The sequence below is a fragment of the Neophocaena asiaeorientalis genome, unplaced genomic scaffold (assembly GCF_003031525.2).
Source record: "Neophocaena asiaeorientalis asiaeorientalis breed wild unplaced genomic scaffold, Neophocaena_asiaeorientalis_V1.1 scaffold505, whole genome shotgun sequence".
Taxonomy (NCBI): Eukaryota; Metazoa; Chordata; class Mammalia; order Artiodactyla; family Phocoenidae; genus Neophocaena; species Neophocaena asiaeorientalis.
Window position 1 is genome coordinate 3,341,174 of NW_020174704.1, and position 24,304 is coordinate 3,365,477.

A 24,304-nucleotide genomic window follows, 5' to 3' on the forward strand; every position below is an offset into this window, starting at 1 on the left:
GACCGGGACACGAACCCGTGTCCCCTGCATCGGCAGGCGGACTCTCAACCACTGCGCCACCAGAGAAGCCCTCCCAATGAACTTTTAATGAGAGTTTTCTAGCAAACAGGCTGAGGCTGGCGTGCAATCATTCTCTTTTGCTAAATAAGGGGAAAAGTTCACGTCCTTTAAAAAGCCATCAATAGGCTGACATTCTCTTATGAAAACTAAGGAGCTAATCAAGATTCTCTACTAAATAAACTGTTAACCTCCCTCCACTCAGAGATGATTTGATGGAACACCTAAAGGAAGGGTCAGAATTTCCTTAGGGAATGATTCTGAGCACAGCCAACCCTTAGAAACTCCAATGATCAAGAAAGAACACAATTGTAATGATGTCTGATTAGAAATATTCCAAACAGGAGTTGCTACCCATCCACCATAGCAAAGGAAAAACTCAGATGGACAGGATAAAATAAAAAACATCTAGCAATGGAACTTTCTGCCAAAACAAAGAGACACAAATGCACAGAAATGCAAAATACACCCTGAGTTAGCTTAGTGGGGTGGACCTACTATTTTGAATTGCTGTATATTATCTGTTTCTACTTTGGAGGACATCACCTAGAAAAGAAGTGATTGTTTCTTGCCCCACTTATGACAATAAAACCATTATCAAGAGCATACAGGGAATACTTCTCTTTCAATTCCCTGTCCTGGCAGTAGGGTGGAGGTGGGAGGTAGAAAGTGTGGGAAGGAGAGAGGAGGACCCAAGGGCAACAAATCCAGATCATTTAAATGGAGTTTTATAGAACAAAGACAAGGTTAAAACAGAGAGGGGCCACACTCATCCTTGTCATCTATTACCACAGTGTTCTGTACGCATGAGCTCAAGCACCTTGGCCCACAGTGGGTTCCTCAGCACAGAACTGATGCCAAGAAAGATTATAAATGCTGTAAGCATATTGTTCAAACACATTTTGTTTTCAATAAGTGACTGAGTTTCACAGTGTGCCAAAGGAAAATGTCTGTGCTTGAAATGTGGGCTATGACTCAAGCAAAATGCTAGACTAACGCACTGGAGTCTGACTCCATTTTTGATGTGTGACTGCTGACAGCTCTCAAGCCCCACCACTCCCTCTTCCCTGCTTGCCCCACACCTGGAAGAAAATATACAAGAAAGTCTGAGTCCTCTCTCCCTTGATGCTGGTGGAAGCTCAAACCACACAAGCCCCCGCCCGCGTGGACAACGCTCCAGCCCCACCCCCCAACCATAATAAACACCAAAGCCAATCAATCACCCCTAACTGTTCTCTGAAGTCATTTTTGGACCTACTGGGGTCCACCCTTTTATCCCCAGAAAACCTCACTATGTGAGTACTAAACCCTTTCCTATCTTCTTGGTGCACGTGTGGTGTTATCAATCTCAATATCTGAGTCAAACGTTGGGTGGGTGAGAGGGCCGTTCTGTTTCTGCAGAGTGACTATCAGACAACTAAGAAACCCCAAACTTGCAAATTATTAAGGAAAAGCCAGGAAACACTTTTTTTTTTTAAATCAAAGTATCAGTTTTATACCAAATGGGAAAGCTGACCACAGAAGTGTGGCCACAGTTATACGTCCTCACACAGAGACGTTTTAGAGATTGTTATGCTGAGCAGATAGCTTTGAATGCCTGCAGTACAAACTGTACCCTGAGTCCTTTCTGAGAAGACAGCACACACGGATTTCATGAGGGAGAACTGGCTGGCACAAGGTACAGAATGTCAGAACTGACCCTGCTTTACAGGTAGGGGGCCTCTCGTATGACTTCACTTTGCCTGAATCTCTGCTCTCCATGAGGAACAGACAGGCTTCGGGTCCAGTGGCATTGTTCTTGGGTCTTCAGCTGAGAAAAGTAAGTTTCTAGGGATCAGTCAGGATCCGGACTTTTAAAATCTCACTTCTCAGTTTTTCACAATAAACGTTTAAGTCTCCAACCTGTCCTTACCACTTTGGGCCACCAAACCATGTCAAGGATTTATCATTTTACTTGACATCTTGAGATGCCATAAAAATTTCATTTGGCATCTGGTTCTTATCTGTCAAGTTTGACACTTTCCAGGAAACGATGCATGGGAACCTGTAACATCTTCACCCCATAACAATAAACAGACATATCTGCTTGCTTGTTTGTTTCAATAATCCACTGATAAAAGAGAAACTCCCTCCGAAGGCAATACTACAGAGTTTCAAAAGATTCAAGAAAGTGAAAACTCACTGATGGAGTTCAAACTTTTTCCCTTCATTTCACTCTTCTCACACTTTCTATGTCAACAATCCAGTTACGGACTCTGGCACAGCTCTGACAAGAATTAACGTAAGAAGAAAATAATCACTTTCTGCACAATTCAAAATATTCTTCCTTGGAATGTGGATTTTAGACTGTGTGCTCTGGAGCCTGGGGCACAGTGCGGGCGCCTCAGGGGCCTCTTACTTGCCAGGCTTCTGTAGGTACTGCCAGGTGAAGAAAGGATTCTGCAGCTAAAATATTTAAACCACATGAATGGTCTTAATGCTGCTCCCAAGAGAAGCATTTAAGAAAAATACCTCCCAGGTTTCTTCCATGTGCTACCATTTAGTTCAACCAGGCTATGTTTATAAGTAAATCTGATGGGGACATTTTCTCATGTAAAGTGAGTGACACATCTATCCCTGAAGGGATGGGTTTATGAGAAGGCAGTTTCAAGTAAGACTCCTGTGACTCTGCTGCCAGGCCTGATGCTGGTCTCTGGAGAAAAGTATTCTAGTTGTAGAGAATAAACAGTTTCAGTGATCATCAAAATCTAATGCTACAGTGTCTGCCTTACTAGGGCTATAAAAAAAGTCATGTGAATACATTAGGGAATCAAATGAGAATCAGGAGGAAAACCTTTACTATACAAGAGCATGAAAATTAAGGGGAAATTTATTTATTTTTTTAATTTTAATTTTTATTTTTTATACAGCAGGCTCTTATTAGTTATCATTTTATACATATTAGTGTATATATGTGGGGTGCACATGTGTTTTTGGATTATGGTTTCCGCTGGGTATATGCCCAGTAGTGGGATTGCTGGGTCATATGGTAATTCTATTTTTTAGTTTTTTAAGGAACCTCCATACTGTTCTCCATAGTGGCTATATCAATTTACATTCCCACCAACAGTGCAAGAAGGTTCCCTTTTCTCCACAACCTCTCCACCATTTGTTGTTTGTAGATTTTCTGATGATGCCCATTCTAACTGGTGTGAGGTGATACCTCATTGTGGTTTTGATCCTCATTTCCCTAATAATTAGTGATGCTGAGCAGCTTTTCACGTGCCTCTTGATTTTCCTCTAAGAGTTTTATAGTGTCTATCTGGCCTTACATTGAGGTCTTTAATCCATTTTAATCCAGTTTATTTTTGTGTATGGTGTTAGGGAGTGTTCTAATTTCATTCTTTTACATGTAGCTTTGTAGTTTTCCCAGCACCACTTATTGAAGAGACGGTCTTTTCTCCGTTGTATATCCTTGCCTCCTTTGTCATAGATTAGTTGACCATGGGTGCTTGGGTTTATCTCTGGGCTTTCTATCCTGTTCTAGTGATCTACATTTCTGTTTTTGTGCCCGTACCATATTGTCTTGATTACTGTAGTACAGTCTGAAGTCAGGGAGTCTGATTCCTCCAGCTCCATTTTTTTTCCTTCAAGATTGCTTTGGCTATTCAGGGTCTTTTGTGTCTCCATACAAATTTTAAGATTGTTTGTTCTAGTTCTGTGGACTGAATCTGTAGATTGCTTTGGGTGGTATAGTCATTTTCACAATATTGATTGTTCCAATCCAAGAACATGGTATATCTCTCCATCTGTTTGTGTCATTTTTTATGTCTTTCATCAGTGTCTCATAGTTTTCTGAGTACAGATTTTACCACCTTAGGAGGGTTTATTCCTAGGTATTTTATTCTTTTTGTTGCAATGGTGAATGGGATTGTTTCCTTAATTTCTCTTTCTGATCTTTCATCATTAGTGTATATAGGATGCAAGAGATTTCTGTGCATTAATTTTGTATACTGCTACTTTACCAAATTCACTGATTAGCTCTCGTAGTTTTCTGGTGGCATCTTTAGGATTATCTATGTATAGTATCATGTCATCTGCAAATAGTGACAGTTCTACTTCTTTTTTTCTGATTTGTATTCCTTTTATTTCTTTTTCTTCTCTGATTGCCATGGCTAGGACTTCCAAAACTATGTTGAATAATAGTGGCGAGAGTGGACATCCTTGTCTTGTTCCTGATCTTAGAGAAAATGCTTTCAGTTTTTCACCATTGAGAATGATTTCACCATTTGCTCTGGGTTTGTTGTATATGGCCTTTATGATGTTGAGGTAGGTTCCCTCTATGCCCACTTTCTGGAGAGTTTTTATCATAAATCAGTGTTGAATTTTGTCGAAAGCTTTTTCTGCATCTATTGAGATGATCATATGGTTTTTCTCCTTCAATTTGTTAATATGGTGTATCACATTGATTGATTTGCATACATTGAAGAATCCTTGCATCCCTGAGATAAATCCCACTTGATCATGGTGTATGATAAGCGGCAATTTCTTTTACTTTTCAATTCCCAATTGCATGAGCAGAGTTATACCTAAAAAAAAAAGTATTTTTCACTTCACAGAGTATCATACTTTTCCAGATTTCCAAAGACTTCAAAATATTAATAGTTACACAAAATATCCTTGTGAAGACTGTACTAAAGCATTCTCTGCATCAGAGGAAGGTAATTAGGATGTGTGTCCCCACAGAGATGGATTCTTCCATGATATTAAGGAACCAAGGGCTGGAGTTATTGGATATGAAGAGAAAAGCAGGGGAAAAACAGATACCAAAGAATCCTTTTTATCTGTTCAGATATGATGTAGCTGGTTCATGTCTGACAAGGTTTTCAGTACCTGGAGGGGTACTCCTGGGAAATTTCAAAGGAGACTACAAATCTCACTATCGTTTAGTGCATAGTTTCTCTCTTTACTGCATTTCTGGAATCTCTCCATCAGACTGCAAGGGACAAAACAGGTGGAGAGTTCTCAGGAAAGTAAGAGGAAGCTAGCTGTCTTGAACCCCTTGCTCTACTATATGAAGGCATATAGCACAGTACTTGGCATACAGCCTATCTTCCCCGACATCATGGCAACCAGAGCGCTGAAACAGTGAACTTCATTGTGGTTCTCAGTCCTATTTGCTTTCATTTGGGGTCCTTAGCTACTCAAATTCCTAGAGGTATATCCAAGACCTTTGGGATTGCATGTGTCCTTCCACCTTTTGAGAAGGGCTCTTCTCTCTATGAAAGGGTCTTGCTGTTAAGTGCTCCTCACTCTGGCTGGTTTTCTCAGCAACCCTTGTTGCTCCTGGGTGGCCGACCTCTTGTCCAGTTTGGACAGGGATTCCTCCCCTCAGGCAACATCTCCATTAGAATCCTTTTTCCCCCTTCTTTTTCATGTCTCTTCTACTCAGGACTGGTCTGAAGCACGAATGAATTCCTGGCCAGAGGTGGAAAGCAAGGAGATTGGGGAGGCCGTGGTAACAGGGTCCTCTTGCTCACCAGAGTTAAGTGAGAGTTGGTTTTCTTAGGTTCACTTTGTCCTTTTCTCCCTAAGGCAGATCTGCCCAGTGACAGTTTACATCATACCCTCTGCTTTGAACCCAGCTCCCAGAGCCAGCCCAGAACAGGGCCTGCAGAGAAGCCTGGCTCCTCTGCCCTCCACGGCCAGTTCCGCTGCACAGGGCTGTGCAAGGTCGCCCACGAGGGCTGCAATGCATGTGGGGCTCTGCTCAGGCTGTACCCCAAGCAGTGTGTGCCCACAGGAAGCGCACGCCTCTAATTAGTGCGAAGGCAGAATGTGTGTGTTCCTTGATAAGAAAAGAAAAGTGCATGTATTTTCAGAGGATGTATTAGCATTAGGAGGAAAATTTGATTTTTCTTTAAAATTTCCTGGATGGAATCTGCGACCAATTTTAAGAAGGCTATGCTTTAGAACAGTGTGTAGGAGGAACACACACACACACCTTGTTACACAGTGGCACTCATTCATCACACCTACTCTATACTTCCAATTTCTTTCCCAAAGCAGCAATCATTTTCAGACACTTAAAATACTTGACATTTTATACTATGCTTACTACAACAGACTAAAGGTATAATCAACTGTCAGCAGAAATATCTATAGGTAGATAAATACAATGTTAACTCTGATTTTTACAAATCTACATATATATCAAGGCTAAAGACCATATATCAGCGAATGTCTGCAATAGTAAATAACAATTAAGAAATTGAAGAACTACACTTTTATCCACGTTTCCATATTCTAAACTCTGCTTACTGTTAATTTCATTTTCAGAGTAAGAGAAAGCTTTTTTGCATTTCCCAAGTATACCACAATTCCACTTTTTGCCATCATCTATGTTCACGTCTCAAAGGGAAAACAGATTTATTATAGTCATTTTGGCATTTAAGAAACCAAACTGCCATGGATGTCGTCCAAGAAAGACTGTATCAACTTCCACTCTGCAGCAAAGGATAATCACATACAGAGTACAAGTGTAGCAACTCGAAGCCTTCGTGAACTGAGTGTTGGAAGAGCACCCAGGTTGAGAGAACCATCAAAAAGAGTTCACTCTTGGGCTTCACTGGTGGCGCAGTGGCTGAGAGTCCACCTGCCGATGCAGGGGACACGGGTTCGTGCCCCCGTCCGGGAAGATCCCACATGCCGCAGAGCAGCTGGGCCCGTGAGCCATGGCTGCTGAGCCTGCGCGTCCGGAGCCTGTGCTCCGCAACGGGAGAGGCCACAGCAGTGAGAGGCCCACGTATCGGAAAAAAAAAAAAAAAAAAGAGTTCACTCTCTAAAATGTCCAAACACTTCCCTGCCTCCCTCAATAAAGTATAACAAATATGACTTAACCCTTTCTTAATGACATAGAACATTAAGAAGGGGTCAAGAATAAACAATGGATTTGAAATTAAGAGGACTGGGTTTGACTCACTGGGTCGACATGCCCTGGGAGAATGATCTTGGTCATTCACTGCACCTTCCGGGGCCTGTCATCTTTAAGAGAGGATCACCGAATTCCTAAGAGCTGTCCAGAAGATGAGGCTACACAGCACACGTGAAGTGCCTAGGGCAGTGCCCCGGTTCTTGCAGAGGGTGCTCCATGAAATGGCAGCCCACTTCTTTACCCCGCTGTGCACAATCTGAACAGATGAGTTGCTGCTGTATATGCTGCAGGGCTGTCACCCCTGTGTGGAGGCACATGTCAAGAGTGGGTCACTGGGCAGAATAAATGCAACTCTACGTCTTGCCCTAGAGGTTTTTTTTAAGCACTTACATTGGATATATGTGTGAGTGTGTGTGTGTGTATAAAAATGTATTCTTATTTGGTTTCCTTTTTCTCATAAAAGTGAAATATGAGCATATGACTCCCAGACAATAGGATATGGCTGTCTTTCTGCAAACTTCTTCCTTCTTCCCAAGCCGTCTCCTTACCCTTCAGAAAGTCAGCTCCCCTAATGCCGTTATGCTATCTTCAGCTCACGTTTCATAGATCCTTTGTGCCACAGACACTTCATATACATATACATATATGTGTGTGTGTGTGTGTGTGTGTGTGTATATATCATTAAGAGCAACTTTATTCATAATCACCAAAAACTGGAAGCAACCAAGATGCCCTTCATATATCCACACAATAGAAGGTACTCAGCAATAAAAATGATCTATCAAGTCACAAAAGACATGGAGGAACCTTAAATGCATATTGCTAAGTAAAAGAAGCCAGAAAAAGTCTACATACTACATGATTCCAAGTATATGACATTTTGAAAAAGGCAAAACTATAGAGACAGTAAAAAGATCAGTTAGCAGTTGTCAAGGGGAGAGGGGGAGAGATGAACAGGTGAGGCAAAGGAGACTTTCAGGGAAAGGAAACATATATATAAATTTATATATATATATATGTTTACATATACAGACGTTTATACATATATACATGTAAACTTAGCCATTGTGAAAGAAACCACAAAACAATCAAGGCCAACAATAAGGCAGCCACTTATATCTGAGTGTGCGTTTTACCTCAGCGTTCACAGCAATTTTTGTGCTCTTTTGTTTACCAGTGATTTAAACACGCTTTGCAGTCTATAGCCTCTAAGCTTAAACCATTTCGTTGTTAATGCATCTAAGTATAGAAACTACTTATTTGGGTAGCTTTATCAAAAAGCAATATTTACTATTGCATCCCCATTGTACACCAGTGAAGGGTGAGCTATAGGTTATCAATCGTACTTTAGAGATGGGCAAATGCAGGTATAGCTGTAATTCAGGTGTGAAGAAAGAAATATACACGAGACACAATTTATAGCTGATGTCTTTCTTCACATCTGTAAGCCAAAAAGCATACAACACATTATTCACTCACCTCACTAGGAATATGTTTTGGCAACTCTGTGAACAATAACTGTCTGTGTTAATTTCCTAAGGCATGATATTTGGTTGGGCTGACCCTGAATTTGTGATCCCTCTCCCTTCTATTTTCCTTTGTACCTGCTACTTGATGGATGACTTTTTTCCTTTCTATCACTATTTTCATTTCAGCTGCCAGAGTTACCTCAGTTATCCTATGAAACATATCTCAAACTCTACCAGCTATAGAAAAGAGAATGGATAATATCATACACTTTAATAAGCCTCTAAATAAAAAAATTTAGTAAAAAGGTGAACTCCCAACATTCTTCAAGACCCAAATACCACGTTCTCTGTAAAGATTTGCACTGATCGCCCCAGTTAACCACACCCTCCTTTTTGCTCCCACTATGTCTTATATTCTGCTTCTATTATACCTCCCATCACAGTGAGGACATGGAATTATGTATATAACTCTCTCCCACCAGGATGTGAGCCTGCCAAGAGAAGAAACCCTTATTTTAGCTCAGCAGACACTGAACATAAGCTGGATGAAATGGAATTAAAGAACAAAACTCTATAAAAGAAGATAAACCTCTAGTCGGTATCTGGTTTGATGTAGTTGAGTAGTTCTCAAATGAAAATAGCGGGTGAGAAGGGTGGGCAAAATGGGTGAAGGGTGAAGTTATTTATATTACAACTGAAAGGTACAAACTTTCAGTTATAAGATAAATAAGTCTTGGGGATGTAATGTATAGCGTGGCAACTATAGTTAACAATACTGTATTGTATTTTTGAAAGGCACTAAGACAGTAGATCTTAAAAGTCCTCATGACACAGAAAATTTGTAGCTATATGTGGGGATGGATGTTAACTTATTATAGCAATCATTTTGCAATATATACATATTTCAAATCACTGTGTTGTACACCTAAAACTAATAGAATGTTACATGTCAGTTATATTTCAGTTAAAAAATAATTCTAAAAGGAAGGGTTTTGTGTATTCTAATAACTGTTACACTAACATGAAATTAGATATGAACCGTGAAGCTTCAGATTTGGATTTATATTGTCTTTATGAAGTTTTGTTTTGATTTGCTATGATAGTCATACACTGACATGGCTTTTGTATTCTACTAGTTGTCACTATTATTCTTTCATTTTAAAAAAGAAAGAAAACGAATGTTCTCTGAAGATTCCTATAAATCCTATAACAATTTTAATGATGAGCAACTTTGGCTTTCAAACCATCACATTCTAATCTATTACTTGAGGCCCTGATCCTGAAATGTATGTAGAGGACAGGGTGTCAAGATGCTAGACGGAGCTCTTTACAGCTTTAGATTCTTTTTTGGGGGGCGGGGGGCGGGGAGCGTTCTTGTTTTTAAGCCAGTAAAGCCATGATTGAGTCACTGAGCTTCAGTGATGACAACGAGAATTCAAGTTATCTTCCAAACTCTTTCCCACATAATAATTCTTCAGGATATTTTAAAATTACACCAGCAAGCAACTGAGCTAAGATTAAAATATTTAAGATCAAATTATTTTACTTACCTTTCCATTATTTTAGCTGTAACCTTAAGTAGATGTAAAACTTTTTTTAACCTCAAAGTGAATAACAAGAAAAATCCCTAAATCTCATGAATAATCTCCTCTGTTTAGGTGCACTTAAAATGTTAAGCCTCTCAGATGACGTATGGTACCATACCTGTCCTGTGTATGCAAATTCCAGAGCTTGCTTTAAGCCGAGGCTGGTCACACCGTGTAAATTCACCTCGTCAGCACCACTTTCCACCATACAAAGACTGAACATGGCCTGAGATGGGACAGAAAGGAAGACAGTTACGGGACTTAAAAAGCAAGAGAACAAGACAAAGTCCTAGAGAAACTAGGAAAGAAAAAAGTTTTACAAGTTAAAGACTGATTTTGGTTTTTGAAATGCTTCTGCAAAACTTCCTTCACTCAAGCCCCTGCAAATCACTTTGCTGTCCAAATAGTTACAGTAACACACAGATGACTCTGCACACCTCACACACAGAGCGGCGCTGAATCCCACAGCTGTTCTCTGGGGTGACTTGTGTTGAGGCTCTCTCCCTTAACTCATTCTCTCGATCCTGGCGTCCCACAGCTAACCTGATATGGGTAGCAGTCCCGAACATTCTTGCCATAAGACATGGAAAGTAGTGCCTTGCCTCCTGACTTCTCTGCCCTTTTTTCTGCCTCACCTCAAGGACGCATCTCATCCTTCTCATGTGCCATAGATCACACCCTCTATTCCAGTGGTTCTCAAAGTGTGGCCCCTGGGTCAGCAACATCAGTATCTCCTGGGAACTCTATAGAGTATAGATTTATGGAGCTCCAGCCCAGACCTACACAATCAGAAATTCAGAGTGGGACCCAGCAATCTGGGTTGTAATGGGCCATCCGAGAGACTCTGATGTTTACCTGAATTTGAGAACCACTGTCTAAGTTATTCAGTGAAACTCAATTTGCCTCCAAACCAATTCTCCAAATGGCCAACTTACTGAAAATCAGTTTGTCAAATGAAAACGCTGAAATTTAAAAAATGCAGGAATTCCCTGGTGGTCCAGTGGTTAGGACTCCTCGCTTTCACTGCTGAGGGTACGGGTTAAATCCCTGGTCAGGGAACTAAGATCCTGCAAGCCATGCAGTGTGGCCAAAAATAAATAAATAAAATAAAATGAAATAAAATTTAAAAACTGAAAACTTACCAAGTTAAACAAATGAATGGGCTCCCCCCCGCAAAATAAAGAAACCACACTAATTTGTACACCTTTAACAAGTTTGACTTAACAGGTAATAGAAATAATATTCAATTTTGGGTCACTCATTATGAAATACACTATTTAGAAAAGTGTACATCTATGTAGTGAAGAATTAACCTTACCCAAAGGGAGGTCTGGCCTTTGCCTTTGGTTTCTGGAAGGTAATCTAGGCCTTTGGAATATCCTGCCTGATAGGAACATCCCTGTTTCCTGGGGCTTTGGCCACTGACAGTCTAACGACATGATTTATGACAGGAGCTTTGGTCCACACTGTATCAGCTGTGACCTAGTGGGAAGCAGCCGCATAGCACAGGGAGATCAGCTCGGTGCTTTGTGACCACCTAGAGGGGTGGGATAGGGAGGGTGGGAGGGAGGGAGACGCAAGAGGGAAGAGATATGGGGACATATGTATATGTATAACTGATTCACTTTGTTATAAAGCAGAAACTAACACACCATTGTAAAGCAATTGTACTCCAATAAAGATGTTAAAAAAAAAAATAGAGGGACAAGACACTAAAGGTATTAGTCTGACCCCCAAGAGAGGCTGGAGATGAAAGGTCAGCCACATAGGCAGTCTGTGACTGAGCACCAATAAAAACTCTGGACACCAAAAACGAGTGAGCTTCCCTGCTTGGCAGTCCTCTGTGCTTACTGTCACAGAGCGTGGTCAGGAGGGGGTAACACAATGATTCCACAGGCGGAAGAGGGCCAGAAGCCCCATATTTGGTTCCCTTCTGGACTCCACCTTCTGTGTCTCTTCCCTTGGCTGATTATGATCTGTATCCTTTCCCTGTAACAAGCCAGATCTGTGAGTACACAGCCTTCAGTGAGTAATGTGAGTCTTTCTAGCGAATTACCGAACATGAGAGTAGTTTTAGGAATCTCCAACTTGCAATTGGTGTCAGGAATAAGAGAAGTCTTGAAGGGATTGTCTCTTCTGATTTTGCAGTTTGGCTAACTTCTTAGAAGTAAAACAAAAATCAAAACGAACAAACCAACCAACCCTCACTGTTCTATGTGACAGGATTTAAGTTCATACCAAATCTTTTTAATTTTAAAAAGTCATTTTTTTGTTTTGCCAATGGATTAATATTCATCTTCTAGCATTTTTTTATTCTGATAAATTCATTTTTGATTCTCAAAATTCTTTACATTTTAAATTAATATGTATGGGACAAGTGGTTTTAATTGATGGTCCATTATTCTTTCTGGAGGTCCTCATTTCTATCTCACACAGTAGAGTTGTAAGTTTCATAATGAATAAGATTCTCTTTTATAACTTCTAGTTAACCTTTTAACTGTTAGAAATACAAAATTTGAGAAATTTTGTAAAGAATATTTTAAATGCTTATAATTTGAGAAACTAAAAAATAACATTCAAAGTATCCTAAAGACACTGGGAGTATGTAACATGTAACATATGCAATTCTATTTGCTATATTAAATAGCAGACATTCAGAGTATATTTAATTCAAAAATTCACTTTATCATGAATCAATGAAATCTAACATTCCTTTAGAAGCTGTTAAAGGTGAATGGCCAATATGGTAAATTTGACAACTTGGTTAGTGAGTTGATCTGACTTCCCACTGATGCCACTGGCAGTTAAGGTTAAGAACACTAGACTCGAAGTTACATAATCCTTGGTTTAGTGAAGTACAGTGATTAGAAGCAAACATGTAACCAAACAATTCTGAGTTTGAACACTGCCAAGTGACTAGGAAAAACACATACCTTCTCTGTGATTCAGTTTTCTTATCTGAAAAATGGGGCTAAAGATTGTACCCACTTCATGAACTTTTGGAAGATTATATGATATTACATATAAAGTACTAAATACAGTGCCTGATACATGGCAAGCTCTTAGAAAAATTTATATTTTATAATAACAATGAAATAGAATGAAGTTTCTCTTATGTATTCTCTGGTTGAAAGGATTGACTTATCAGAAGTATCGGTTCTGAGTCTTGTTTGTTTGTTTTTGCTTTGTTTTGCTTTTTAAATCAAGTATGGCTATAGATAAAAAATGCTAATAGGAAATTGACTTAATGTTAAGTGGATTCTGCTTATGCATTTGTAGAAGATCTGAAATTTCAAAATTAAAAAGCACAGGTCACAAAAAACTTTCAATCTGTCTAATTCTAAATTTGATTCTAGATTTCGTATACCTGCTTTTAAAAGAAACTGAAAGAAATTTCAGCTGTTTTCAGTGTCCATTTTTTATTATATGAGTGTTTCAGTTTTTAATATTCCCCACATTAACTTCTTTATTCAGGTCTTCCAAGTTGTAATTGCACCTGATATGGTAACCAGCTGCTCTCCATCAACCCATATACAGAGCAGGACAGAAATGATTCAAACCGCAAAAAAATTATCTGGGTTAATGAAGTGGAAAAAGTTCCTGAGAGCAAAGGTTAAATAAGAGAACACGCGGCCAAGGGAGTTTTTTGAATCTGCTTTCATAAGGGTCTTTTGGGATTGACATGTACACACTACTATATTTAAAACAGATAACCAACAAGGACCTACTGTACAGCACAGGGAACTCTGCTCAATATTCTGTAATAATATAAATGTGAAAATAATTTGAAAAAGAATATATATATATATATATATATGTATAACTGAATCACTTTGCTGTACACCTGAAACTAACACAACATTGTAAATCAACTAAAGTCCATTATAAAATAAATTTTTTTTTAAAAAGCAACTATGGCAAAACTGGCATAGAACAGGTATCTGTCCTCAACCAGAGACTTGTGAACTACTGAACTTGAAACCTGGCTTAGCAGAGTTAGGGAAAGAATACAACCCCTTAAATAATGTACATACATATTTGTACATGTTTGTATAAGCAACAAAGCAAAACCAAATTGGTCACTGTGGTTATGTTATAGAGTATGAACTGTAGAGGATAGGAAGAGACCATTTACATATAGTATTACTTGGATCATTACCATGAACATGTGTTACCTGTGTATTTCTAACACCGGTCTTTTGAAACTTTGTTTTATTTTTAATGTTCAGGGTTGCTGAGGAAGACACATATGATTCAAATCCTGGTTCTATGACCTACTTTGTCATGTGGGCAACTTACCTTGAACACGTGACCTTTGGCTAATCTGTGAACTTTTCTGAACCTCAGGCCCTTTACCTGTACATGGGGATCATACCAACCTCACAGGGTTGTCTTGAGGTTTAGATACAATTATGCTTAATGTCAAGAGTAATACCTGGTACATAGAAGGTGTTTAATAAACAGAAATTCTTATTCTAATAATCCAGGCTGATTGTCCTACTCTCCCATGTCTCCCTTTGATCCCAACTGGAATGAGAGCTAAGAAACAAACCCCCAGCCCCGCCACCACCCTCTGACCAAATCCATTCCTTTCTAAGACTTTCCTATTGACGATTTTCACTCAAAATTCCTATGTCTGGCTGCAGGACTTCACGTTCACCACATACCCCTACACCCTACTTTAAGGACTGACACCATCAGAGAAACCATCACCCCTATTTCTAAAAACACCTAACTTCCAATCTGATATCATATCATAGAGTCTTAGAAATTTAATGTTACAAATTTAACATATAATTCTTAAAAATTAGAAAAACTGGTTAATTAAAAGATAAAAAGGGAGCTATTAAATCAAGGTCAATGTCTTTTAAGTTTAATAAACTTAGAAGGTACCTCAATTAGGAAAAGCCTCATTGGATACCACCAAAGTGAGGAAGAACCCCAGCCATTTGACACAGCGAAACACGAGCTGCCTAGGCTGCCTAAGCTTGTGAAACAATGTCTGGAGACCTGCTAGAGACCATGGGGAAGGACAGAGACTCCTTTGGTAGCAGAAAAGGTGGTAAGACCAAGGGTGCTATCTTTTAGCATCAAACTTATTGAAAAGGTAAACTGTAATATGCATGAAAGTGAGTACCATATTTGTCTTCTTCACCATGGAGCCCCTAGACACTAGCACTGCATGCATGCCATAAATACAGGTCAATGAATGAATGAATGAATGAACTGAGAAACTCTTTAAAAATTCAGCTGCAATGTACAAATTGTTTTTGTCATAAACAAAAATAATTCGACATAAGAAAGAATTTTCTGGATATAAGGTGTTTTAGACACTGGGATTAAAAAGTAATGAAAGTTAAGCAGAAAGAATATCTACCAAATGAGTTCAAAGCTAGACATTTAGAAAAAAGTAAGAACATATGGCAATGTCCTCTATTAAGCCACAACATTCTGCCAAAGCATGGGAGGGTTCTGCTTAGAAACAGGAAAACACTGCAGAGACTCCTTGGTTCACACTGTTTTGTCTTTGGGAGAGCCTTGGCCAGGCTGAGATTTACAGTCATCACAGCTTACTTTTGGCTGATAATGTACTGCAACCACCACAAATCTTTCTAATGGAAAACCCAGTTTGTGAGGATGCAATCCACTTTAAGTGCCTACCACAGAGAGAGTTGTGGATTTATAGTGTCACTCCTCCTGTACTTCATACAGAAATGACACAAATTGAGTCCTAAAATCACAGTACATGAATTAAGTTTCCTTGGGTCACATTAGTTGTCATGCAGTCATAAGATGAGCTACAACCAATTTTAGGTTGGTATATTATGCCACAAAACTGACCGATGGCAATTCTACTACAACCTCCAAGGTAAGTAGAATGACAGATGACAGACTTTGTGAAGCACTTAAAGGTGGTGAAATATGATCTTTTTTACCTGGTAAACTACACATAGCTTTGGAGTTGCACTGGATATGGGCAAGATGTACCGTGAATCCGCATTTGATTAGGAACACAAATGATTTTACAGATGAAATAACTGGATTGTTTGGGGGCACATTCAACCCTTATCTTTTATGAGAGAGATAAGTAAAAGTAAACAAACATGTTTTAGGAAGTTATTGAAAAGAGCAACTTGCAATGATTGTGGCAGATCCAGCCTGATCCCCTATGCCTTTTATATGTTATATAATTAGTGATGTCTACAATGGCCATGAGGCATTACAGAGATATAAGCTAACCTCTGAATTAACAAAGATTACATTTTGCTCAATTTAGTGTTAATGGTGATTATCCTTTATTGCATTTTGGTTATACCTCACATATAAAATAGGTAGTAAATCTCAGTTAATGAGACTGTTCAATTAACCACAATAGCCCATTTCCCTGACATTAAAGAGAAAAGGGTCCTGACCACAGTTGAACTGGACTATTTACCTTTTTTATCTCACAAATGCAAAAGCAATCCAATCCATTTGAGGTGCTTAATGGCCTGAAAGAGTGGGGATGCTTGATTGAAGGGTATTTTTCCTCTATACATTTATAGCTGTTTTAATTCTCCCTCAAACAATATAGTAATACTCTCAGAGAATAAAATGTCATGACAAATAAAAACAGTAAGGTTATATTACTATAAATATAATTAGGCATAAAAATTAATATTTCTGAAATACCAGTTTCCCCTCACCTTAACCATATAAAGAAAAATCTACCTTATATGCTAAAAACTGTGAAACATTTTGGTTTTCCCAACATCTTCAAACATGTAGCCTGTTTATTCAAAGAATCTAACTGTATTTCACAGCTTCGCTCTTGGCACAGTTACTTCTTAAATTTAACTGCATAGTGATAATGAGCCCTTCAAAACCAGCGCGATTATGGTCTATCCTATTTCTCCTTAGAATTCTCCTCCTCCTAGATGTGGCCATATTTCAAACTACTTAGGTCTTCTGGGGGAGTATGGAATGGAATGGAAAAAGGACACAAATCAAGTTGTTCTTTTCTTAGCTAAAGGGACAGGACATATGAAGGCCAGAAACTGTTGCCCAGCACGAAATCAGGTTATCCACGTACGGTATTTATCTTTATCACCTGTTAGGTCCTCTGGAAAATGACACCCACACATCTGGCTTTAGCGTTGGGTCACCCTCTCAGATCCCTCATTCCTCTGGTGCTTCTCTTACTTTCTAGTCTATAGTTATATCCCATGGGTATGGGATTTCAATACTTCACTACCCACCATGTAAAGAAATCCATTATTTTATCTTTAAATATCTTTCAGATATTTAGGGATAGCACTTTTCCTTTTCCTTATTGAATATACTTGATAAGCTACTGTTGGATGAACCTTTCCAATGGAGAGACCTTTTGGTCTATCCTCATATGGCAGCCAGTGGCACTATCTTGCCTTTCAAAATCTACTAAGGGCACAATGACTAAGACCAAACCTGGATTTCCTGCATTTTGACATCTGTCCTAAGGCAGAATTTGGGGTCCGCGTGAAGGAGTGACCAAGCAGATGTGATATAGATTCTACAGAGTGAAGTAAGTCAGAAAGAGAAAAACAAATATCGTATATTAACGCATATATGTGGAATCTAGAAAAATGGTACAGATGAACTGGTTTGCAAGGAAGAAACAGACACACAGATGTATATGGACACCAAGGGGGGAAAGCTGGGGGGAGCTGGCAGAATGAATTGGGAGATTGGGATTGACATATATACACTAATATGTATAATATAGATAACTAATAAGAACTTGCTGGGCTTCCCTGGTGGCGCAGTGGTTGAGAGGCCGCCTGCCGATGCAGGGGACACGTGTTCATGCCCCGGTCCGGGAAGATCCCACATGCCGCCGAGCGGCTGGTCCCGTGAGCCATGGCCGCTGAGCCTGCGCGTCCGGAGCCTGTGCTCCACAACGGGAGAGGCCACAGCAGTGACAGGCCCGCGTACCACAAAAAAAAAAAGAACTTGCTGTATAAAAAATAAATTAAAAATAATAAAATAAGTAAAATACGATAGGCGATCTGGGAGAATTCTCTAAGACACAGAAGAGGCACTTACACAGCTTATCAGAGATGCACAGGGTGTGTTTGAAGTATCATGAATAAAACTCTAGCTTTTTTCTGTAAGTGGAATTTTAAAACTGGAAGGTACTTTAGAGATAACTGACCCCTCGCTGCTCAGAGTGTGGCCCCTGGGTCAACAGCATTGGCATCACCAGGGAACTTATTAGAAACGCAGAATTTCATGTTCACCCACACCTACTGGATGGGAAGCTGCATTTTAACACGAGCCCCTAGTGATCCACATGCACGTCAGAGTCTGAGAGGCATGGCTGTAGTCAGTCCTCCACCCCTGCAACGTTCCTTGCCTATCTGGATATTTGAAGTGATGAGACACCCAATACTTCACTGGAGAATGCAAAGTATTAACAATGCCTTTAGAATATTGAATCACTCTCTGGATAACTTTCTCTTCTTGGTCCTAGTAGAGGGTCAATAAATTCACTCTCTTTTCTGCTTGATAGTCTTTCCAACATGTGATAACAGCTCTTAAGTCTCCCTATTGGAAAAAGCATCTACTCCAAATTCTCTGAGTCATAAAATGTTAGCACTCAAAGCCAATGCTAGAAATTCTGCAGTCCAGGCAGGAGACCTGACTCCAAATCCCAGCAAGCGAGGACTGATCCCCAGATTCATGGGGTAAGGAGGGGAGGTTACAGCTTAAAGAAAGACCCACAGTCCCAAGAATAAGGCCTTTAAAAGAGTAAATCGGGCTTCCCTGGTGGCGCAGTGGTTGAGAGTCCGCCTGCCGATGCAGGGGACACAGGTTCGTGCCCCCGTCCGGGAAGATCCCACATGCCACGGAGCGGCTGGGCCCATGAGCCATGGCCGTGGAGCCTGCGCGTCCGGAGCCTATGCTCCGCAACGGGAGAGGCCACAACAGTGAGAGGCCCGCGTACCACAAAAAAAAAAAAGAGTAAATCATCCCATGTTCTTAGGTGGTGGCAGTGGTAGGAGCCTTCAGACAAATCCATCATGTCACCTTCCTTTTCCTCACTACTTTGGTTGACTTTCTCTGGTCCAACTCCTTCTTATACTTTCCTGAAGAGGAACTTCATGTGGCCACCTCAGAGGTGCTACTGACACAAATCCCTCAGATTCATTCCTATGGAATCAAAAGTAAAAGCTTTTAAGGATTTTCAATTTGCCATAAAGAATGCCAAGGCAAGGCTTCCCTGGCGGTGCAGTGGTTGAGTATCTGCCTGCCAATGCAGGGGACATGGGTTCGAGCCCTGGTCTGGGAAGACCCCACATGCCACGGAGCAACTAGGCCCGTGAGCCACAACTACTGAGCCTGCACATCTGGAGCCTGTGCTCCACAACAAGAGAGGCCGCGATAGGGAGAGGCCTGTGCACCGCAATGAAGAGTGGCCCCCACTCGCCGCAACTAGAGAAAGCCCTCGCACAGAAATGAAGACCCAACACAGCCAAAAAAAATAATAATATTATTAATTAATTAATTAATTTTAAAAAAAGAATGTCAAGGCAACCCAATCAAAAATTGGGCAGAAGACATGAATAGACATTTCTCCAAAGAATACATACAGATGGCTACAGGCACATGAAAAGATGTTCAACATTGCTAATTATTAGAGAAATGCAAATTAAAACAACGAGCTATCCCCTCCCACCTACCAGAATGGCTATCAACAAAAAGTCTACAAACAACAAATGTTGGTGAGGATATGGAGAAAAGGGAACCCTTGTACACGGTTGATGAGAATGTAAACTGGTGCAGACACTATGGAAGACAGTATGGAGTTTCCTCAAAAAACTAAAAATAGAACTACCACATGATCCAGGAATTCCATTCCTGGATATATATCTGGAAAAAATGAAAACACTAATTCGAAAAGATACATGCATCCCAATGTTCACAGCAGCACTAGGTACAACCGTCAAGACATGGAAGCAACCCAAGTGCCCATCAACAGACAACTGGATTAAGAAGATGTGGTATATATATACAATGCAATATTACTCAGCCATTGAAAAGAATGAAATACTGCCATTTGTAGCAACACGGATGAACCTAGAGAGTATTATGCTTAGTGAAATAAGTCAGTCAGAGAAAGAAAAATACTGTATGATATCACTTATATGTGGAATCTAAAAAATAATACAAATGAATGTATATGTAAAACAGACTCACAGATATAGAAAACAAACTGGTGGTTACCAAAGGGGAGAGAGAAGGGGAAAGAGACAAATTAGGGGTATGGGATTAACAGATACAAACTGCTATATATAAAATAGATAAGCAACTATACTATATAGCACTGGGAATTATAGCCGTTATCTTGTAATAACCTATAATGGAGAATAATCTGCAAAAATACTGTATCACTATGCTGTATATCTTAAAATTTTAACCGCAAATTTCAACAGTTCCTCTTTCATTTTTAATGTCCTCCCTTAATATCTTTTTCTTCAACATGCTAACATAAACACAGGCACCCAGTCCAGCTGTGCCATCTCTTTTCAATCTTTCATTTTATTCATCACTTTGGTTTGACAGCTGCGAGTCAGGCAATACACATTGGAGTCACTCGCCCCCTGTTAGGCGTTCACACACAGGAGGGCAAGAGGCCCGGCTAACACATGGTTTCCTCTAACTCCATTAGTTGCTAAGCAACCACTTCACTTGAACCTTCCTGATCCAAGGCAGAACAGGACAGTTTAATATGAAGTGTTCAGGTCATCCCATATGCTCACGTTTACTCCTTCCGCAAACACATCTGATGCTTTGTCCATGCAGGCTACATGAAAAGTCTCTACATCTTACAAAATGGGGAAAAAAAGAGTTTAAGGATAATCCACAAGAGCTGAAATACCTTTCAAAAGTAAACAGATGAGGAACTTCTTTTAGTCCTATGAAAATGTATATATGCATAGATATATAATTTTTAAAGTGATATGAATGATTTGATATGAAAATCTCTCATATGACTTTAGAGTCACATCTCTCTAAATGAGAAGAATACTGGTAATTCAACCCTTCAGGAATCCAGGCATGCAAGCCCCAAACCCAATCAACATCAGATGAGCTAATTAAAAGCAACTGATTCAGCAAGCAGCTGGACCATCCCAGAGTGGACAACTCATTTTGAATCAGTTTTTTTTGTTTTGTTTTTTTTTTTGCAGTACGCGGGCCTCTCACTGTTGTGGCCTCTCCCGTTGCGGAGCACAGGCTCTGGACGCGCAGGCTCAGCAGCCATGGCTCACGGGACCAGCCGCTCCGCGGCGTGTGGGATCTTCCCGGACCGGGGCATGAATCCGCGTCCCCTGCATCGGCAGGCGGACTCTCAACCACTGCGCCACCAGGAAAGCCCTGAATCAGTTTTTTATAACAATGATAAACAGAAGCAGGGCATATCTATATATTCCAATAATTTTTTACAATGATTCATCAGATTCACATGATCAGCCACTTTGTCCCTCTTTTATAAAACATCCGTCTTTGCTCAATACTCAATCTCCGAAGGTTTAAAATTTTCATCAGCTTCATTATCCTTCAAACATGTGTTCTTGTTCTTTCCGAGGAAGCTAAGGTTGACTGTATTACTGTGATTAAATAAGCATTAGTGAAATTGTGATTTTAAATAAAGCAGCATGAAAGTCATAATTTAAAAGTCAAAAGTCATAATTTAAAATTTAAAAGCATAAAAAAGATATGGGAGAAAAAGCGAAAAAAATCTTTCAATACAAACAAATACACATAAAGAGCTTAGCACAGTGACTGCAGAGAGTAAATGATAAAAAATTAGCTATTATTATTACAAGAATTTATCTAGCTTCATAGTGTTTATATTCAGTAGAAGTGAACCAGTTTAAATAAAGAAATAAAATGCAGATCAGAGTTCACCATTCTCCATTCACTATAAGGAACACAGTTCACTAACAGCACAATAATGAAATTAATAGTTACCTAATCTGAAACGTTAATGATTTCTCTGGCACTGATGCAAATCATTTTAAAAGAGGATGTGACAAAGATTGTTTAGAGGCTCTCAGTTTTCTATTTAAAAAGGAAATAACGTTTGATCACTCCCACTATTAACTGGTACTTCGCCTTGAATTGACAAAGGGAATACTATTTATAATGAATGTGTTCAGTTTCAAAAGGAAATTATGAATCCATTTTCATTTAAAAAACAAAACAAAACCCCACACACATACTCCTATCCCACAGTATATCTAAAAGCAGCCTTCTCCTAGTTATTCAACAACTACAGCTTCTATAACAGACAGATGTGTAGCTGTTCATTGTCAGCCAGGCAATTAAAGCTTATCGAACATCCACCGGGTGTGAGGCTCCCTAACACACTGTCTATGAAATGTCAGATTGACTGCTTAATTTGGCTTTGCTGAATGTCAAGGCCATCGTTAATGATGCTATGTTTTTCTGGCTAAATTTAAAAGGTAGCTCATGAGGCCTCTTCTTGGTTGATATTAACTAAATGACTAATCAGCAGACACAGGTTGCAGAATGCCAACATCTACTCACAGACAACACATGATTATCACTTAGGTGAGAAACTGAACACATTTTCAACTGTGGGTAATTTTTGTCTATTTCTATGGTTCCTTGGAACTATGTTTGTTTGTAGATTGTTTTTAAAGTCACAACTGCCTTAAGAAAAGAAAAATCTATTGCAGCACTTTAGGTGCCTCTTCTGAACCAGATTCTGGTATTTTTGGAGTTACAAGTTGAAGGGAAGCAACCAAACACTACCACATTAAGTCCCAACTAATTAGCCAAGGACTCTAAAACTTATGAGTACCTAGCTGTCCAGTTTTCCTGGGCTCTTAATTCCCTATTGGCTTCAGGTGATACTGCATATGTTGGACTAGGCCAGTTGGATCCAAGAAAACAGCAAGATGTCTGCTGGGCCACAAGTCTTTTGGATTCAGCATTTAAGTTTCCTTTCCAGCAGTACATATCCACTAAGAATCTAAGAAGTTCTATGTTGGGGAATTGGTATAACCATCACTCTCCTAGTTTTTAACTCAACTTCAGCATCAGCAATGTCATAGTCTCAAGTGTGAGAAGAAAATAGAGTCAGTGCCCTAGTGTCTCTGAGCCATCCTTCTGCTCCCCACCTTCACACCAGCTATTATACAGAAGATCTGTATGGATAATAACAAAAATATTATTCAGTCTTCATGAAAATCACTTTTACTTGTGAAAGTTGAAACAGGTATCACTGCTCAGTTCTGTATTTACAACTGTACCTGTGGACCCAGGTATCCTTGTCACAGCTGAATAAATCCCAGAGGTGAAAGAGCTTTTGCTGACTGGACCTATGACTCCAAAAGTTTAAAAAAACTAAATGGTGGCTTTTTGTCTTTACAATTTTATAGCTGCATAAGTACTACATAAATATAGTCTTCTTTAAAAATAAGGTTAAAGTCTTACTTCCTAAGAAAGTAATATTTGAGCAAAGATCTGGAAGGGGTAAGGGAGCAAGTTACGTACTATCTAGGAGAAGAGTAATGCAGGCAGAGGGAACAGCTGTGCAATGGCCCTGAGGTGACAGCATGCCAGGCATGTCTGAGAAACAGCAAAGAGGCCAGTGTGATGGGAGTGGAGAGAGAAAGGGCAAGAGTCATAGGAAGGAGGCCTAATGAGGTAGAATCATGTAGACCAAAAGACATTGGCTTTTACTCTGAATGAAAGTGGAAATCATCAGAGGGTGTTGAGCAGAAGTGATATAATCCAACTTGCTTTCAATAAGATCACTGGGGCTGAAGTACTGAAATAGACTCCAAGGGCTCAAGGATTAAAGTAGGAAGATAATGTAGGAGGATACTGCAAAACTCTAGGCCAAAATGATCCTGGCTTGCACCAGGGTGGTAGGAGCAGAAGTGGTTGGAGTCTGAATATATTTTGAAAGTAGAGCCATGGAGCTTGCTGGTAGTTTGGATGCAAGAGAAAGGAGTCATGAATTACCCAGCAGTTTGGGGCCTATACTAACTATACACTGTTAAACTGAAACGGAGAACACTGTGCAATAAGCAGGTTTGTGGGAAGAAATTGGGAGCTTGATTGGACACAGATTTGTGATGCCTCTTAAACATCCAAGAAGAGATGCTGAGCAAGCAATTGGATATACAAGTTATGGATTTTAGAGGAGGGTCCATTCTGGAGATATAAATTTTGAGTTCATTATCTGTGATGATTAAGTTTATCTGTCAACTTCATTGGGTCAC

General features: G+C 39.7%; 1 protein-coding gene across 1 annotated transcript in view; it reads right to left on the minus strand.

Annotated features, from left to right (window-relative positions):
* Positions 1-24,304, minus strand: part of KLHL32 (kelch like family member 32) — a 229,614-nt gene that overhangs the window by 122,825 nt on the left and 82,485 nt on the right. Inside the window, exon 4 of the mRNA XM_024759311.1 lies at positions 10,144-10,251. Coding sequence (XP_024615079.1) covers positions 10,144-10,251 — 108 coding nt within the window. The remainder of the gene's footprint in view (positions 1-10,143; positions 10,252-24,304) is intronic.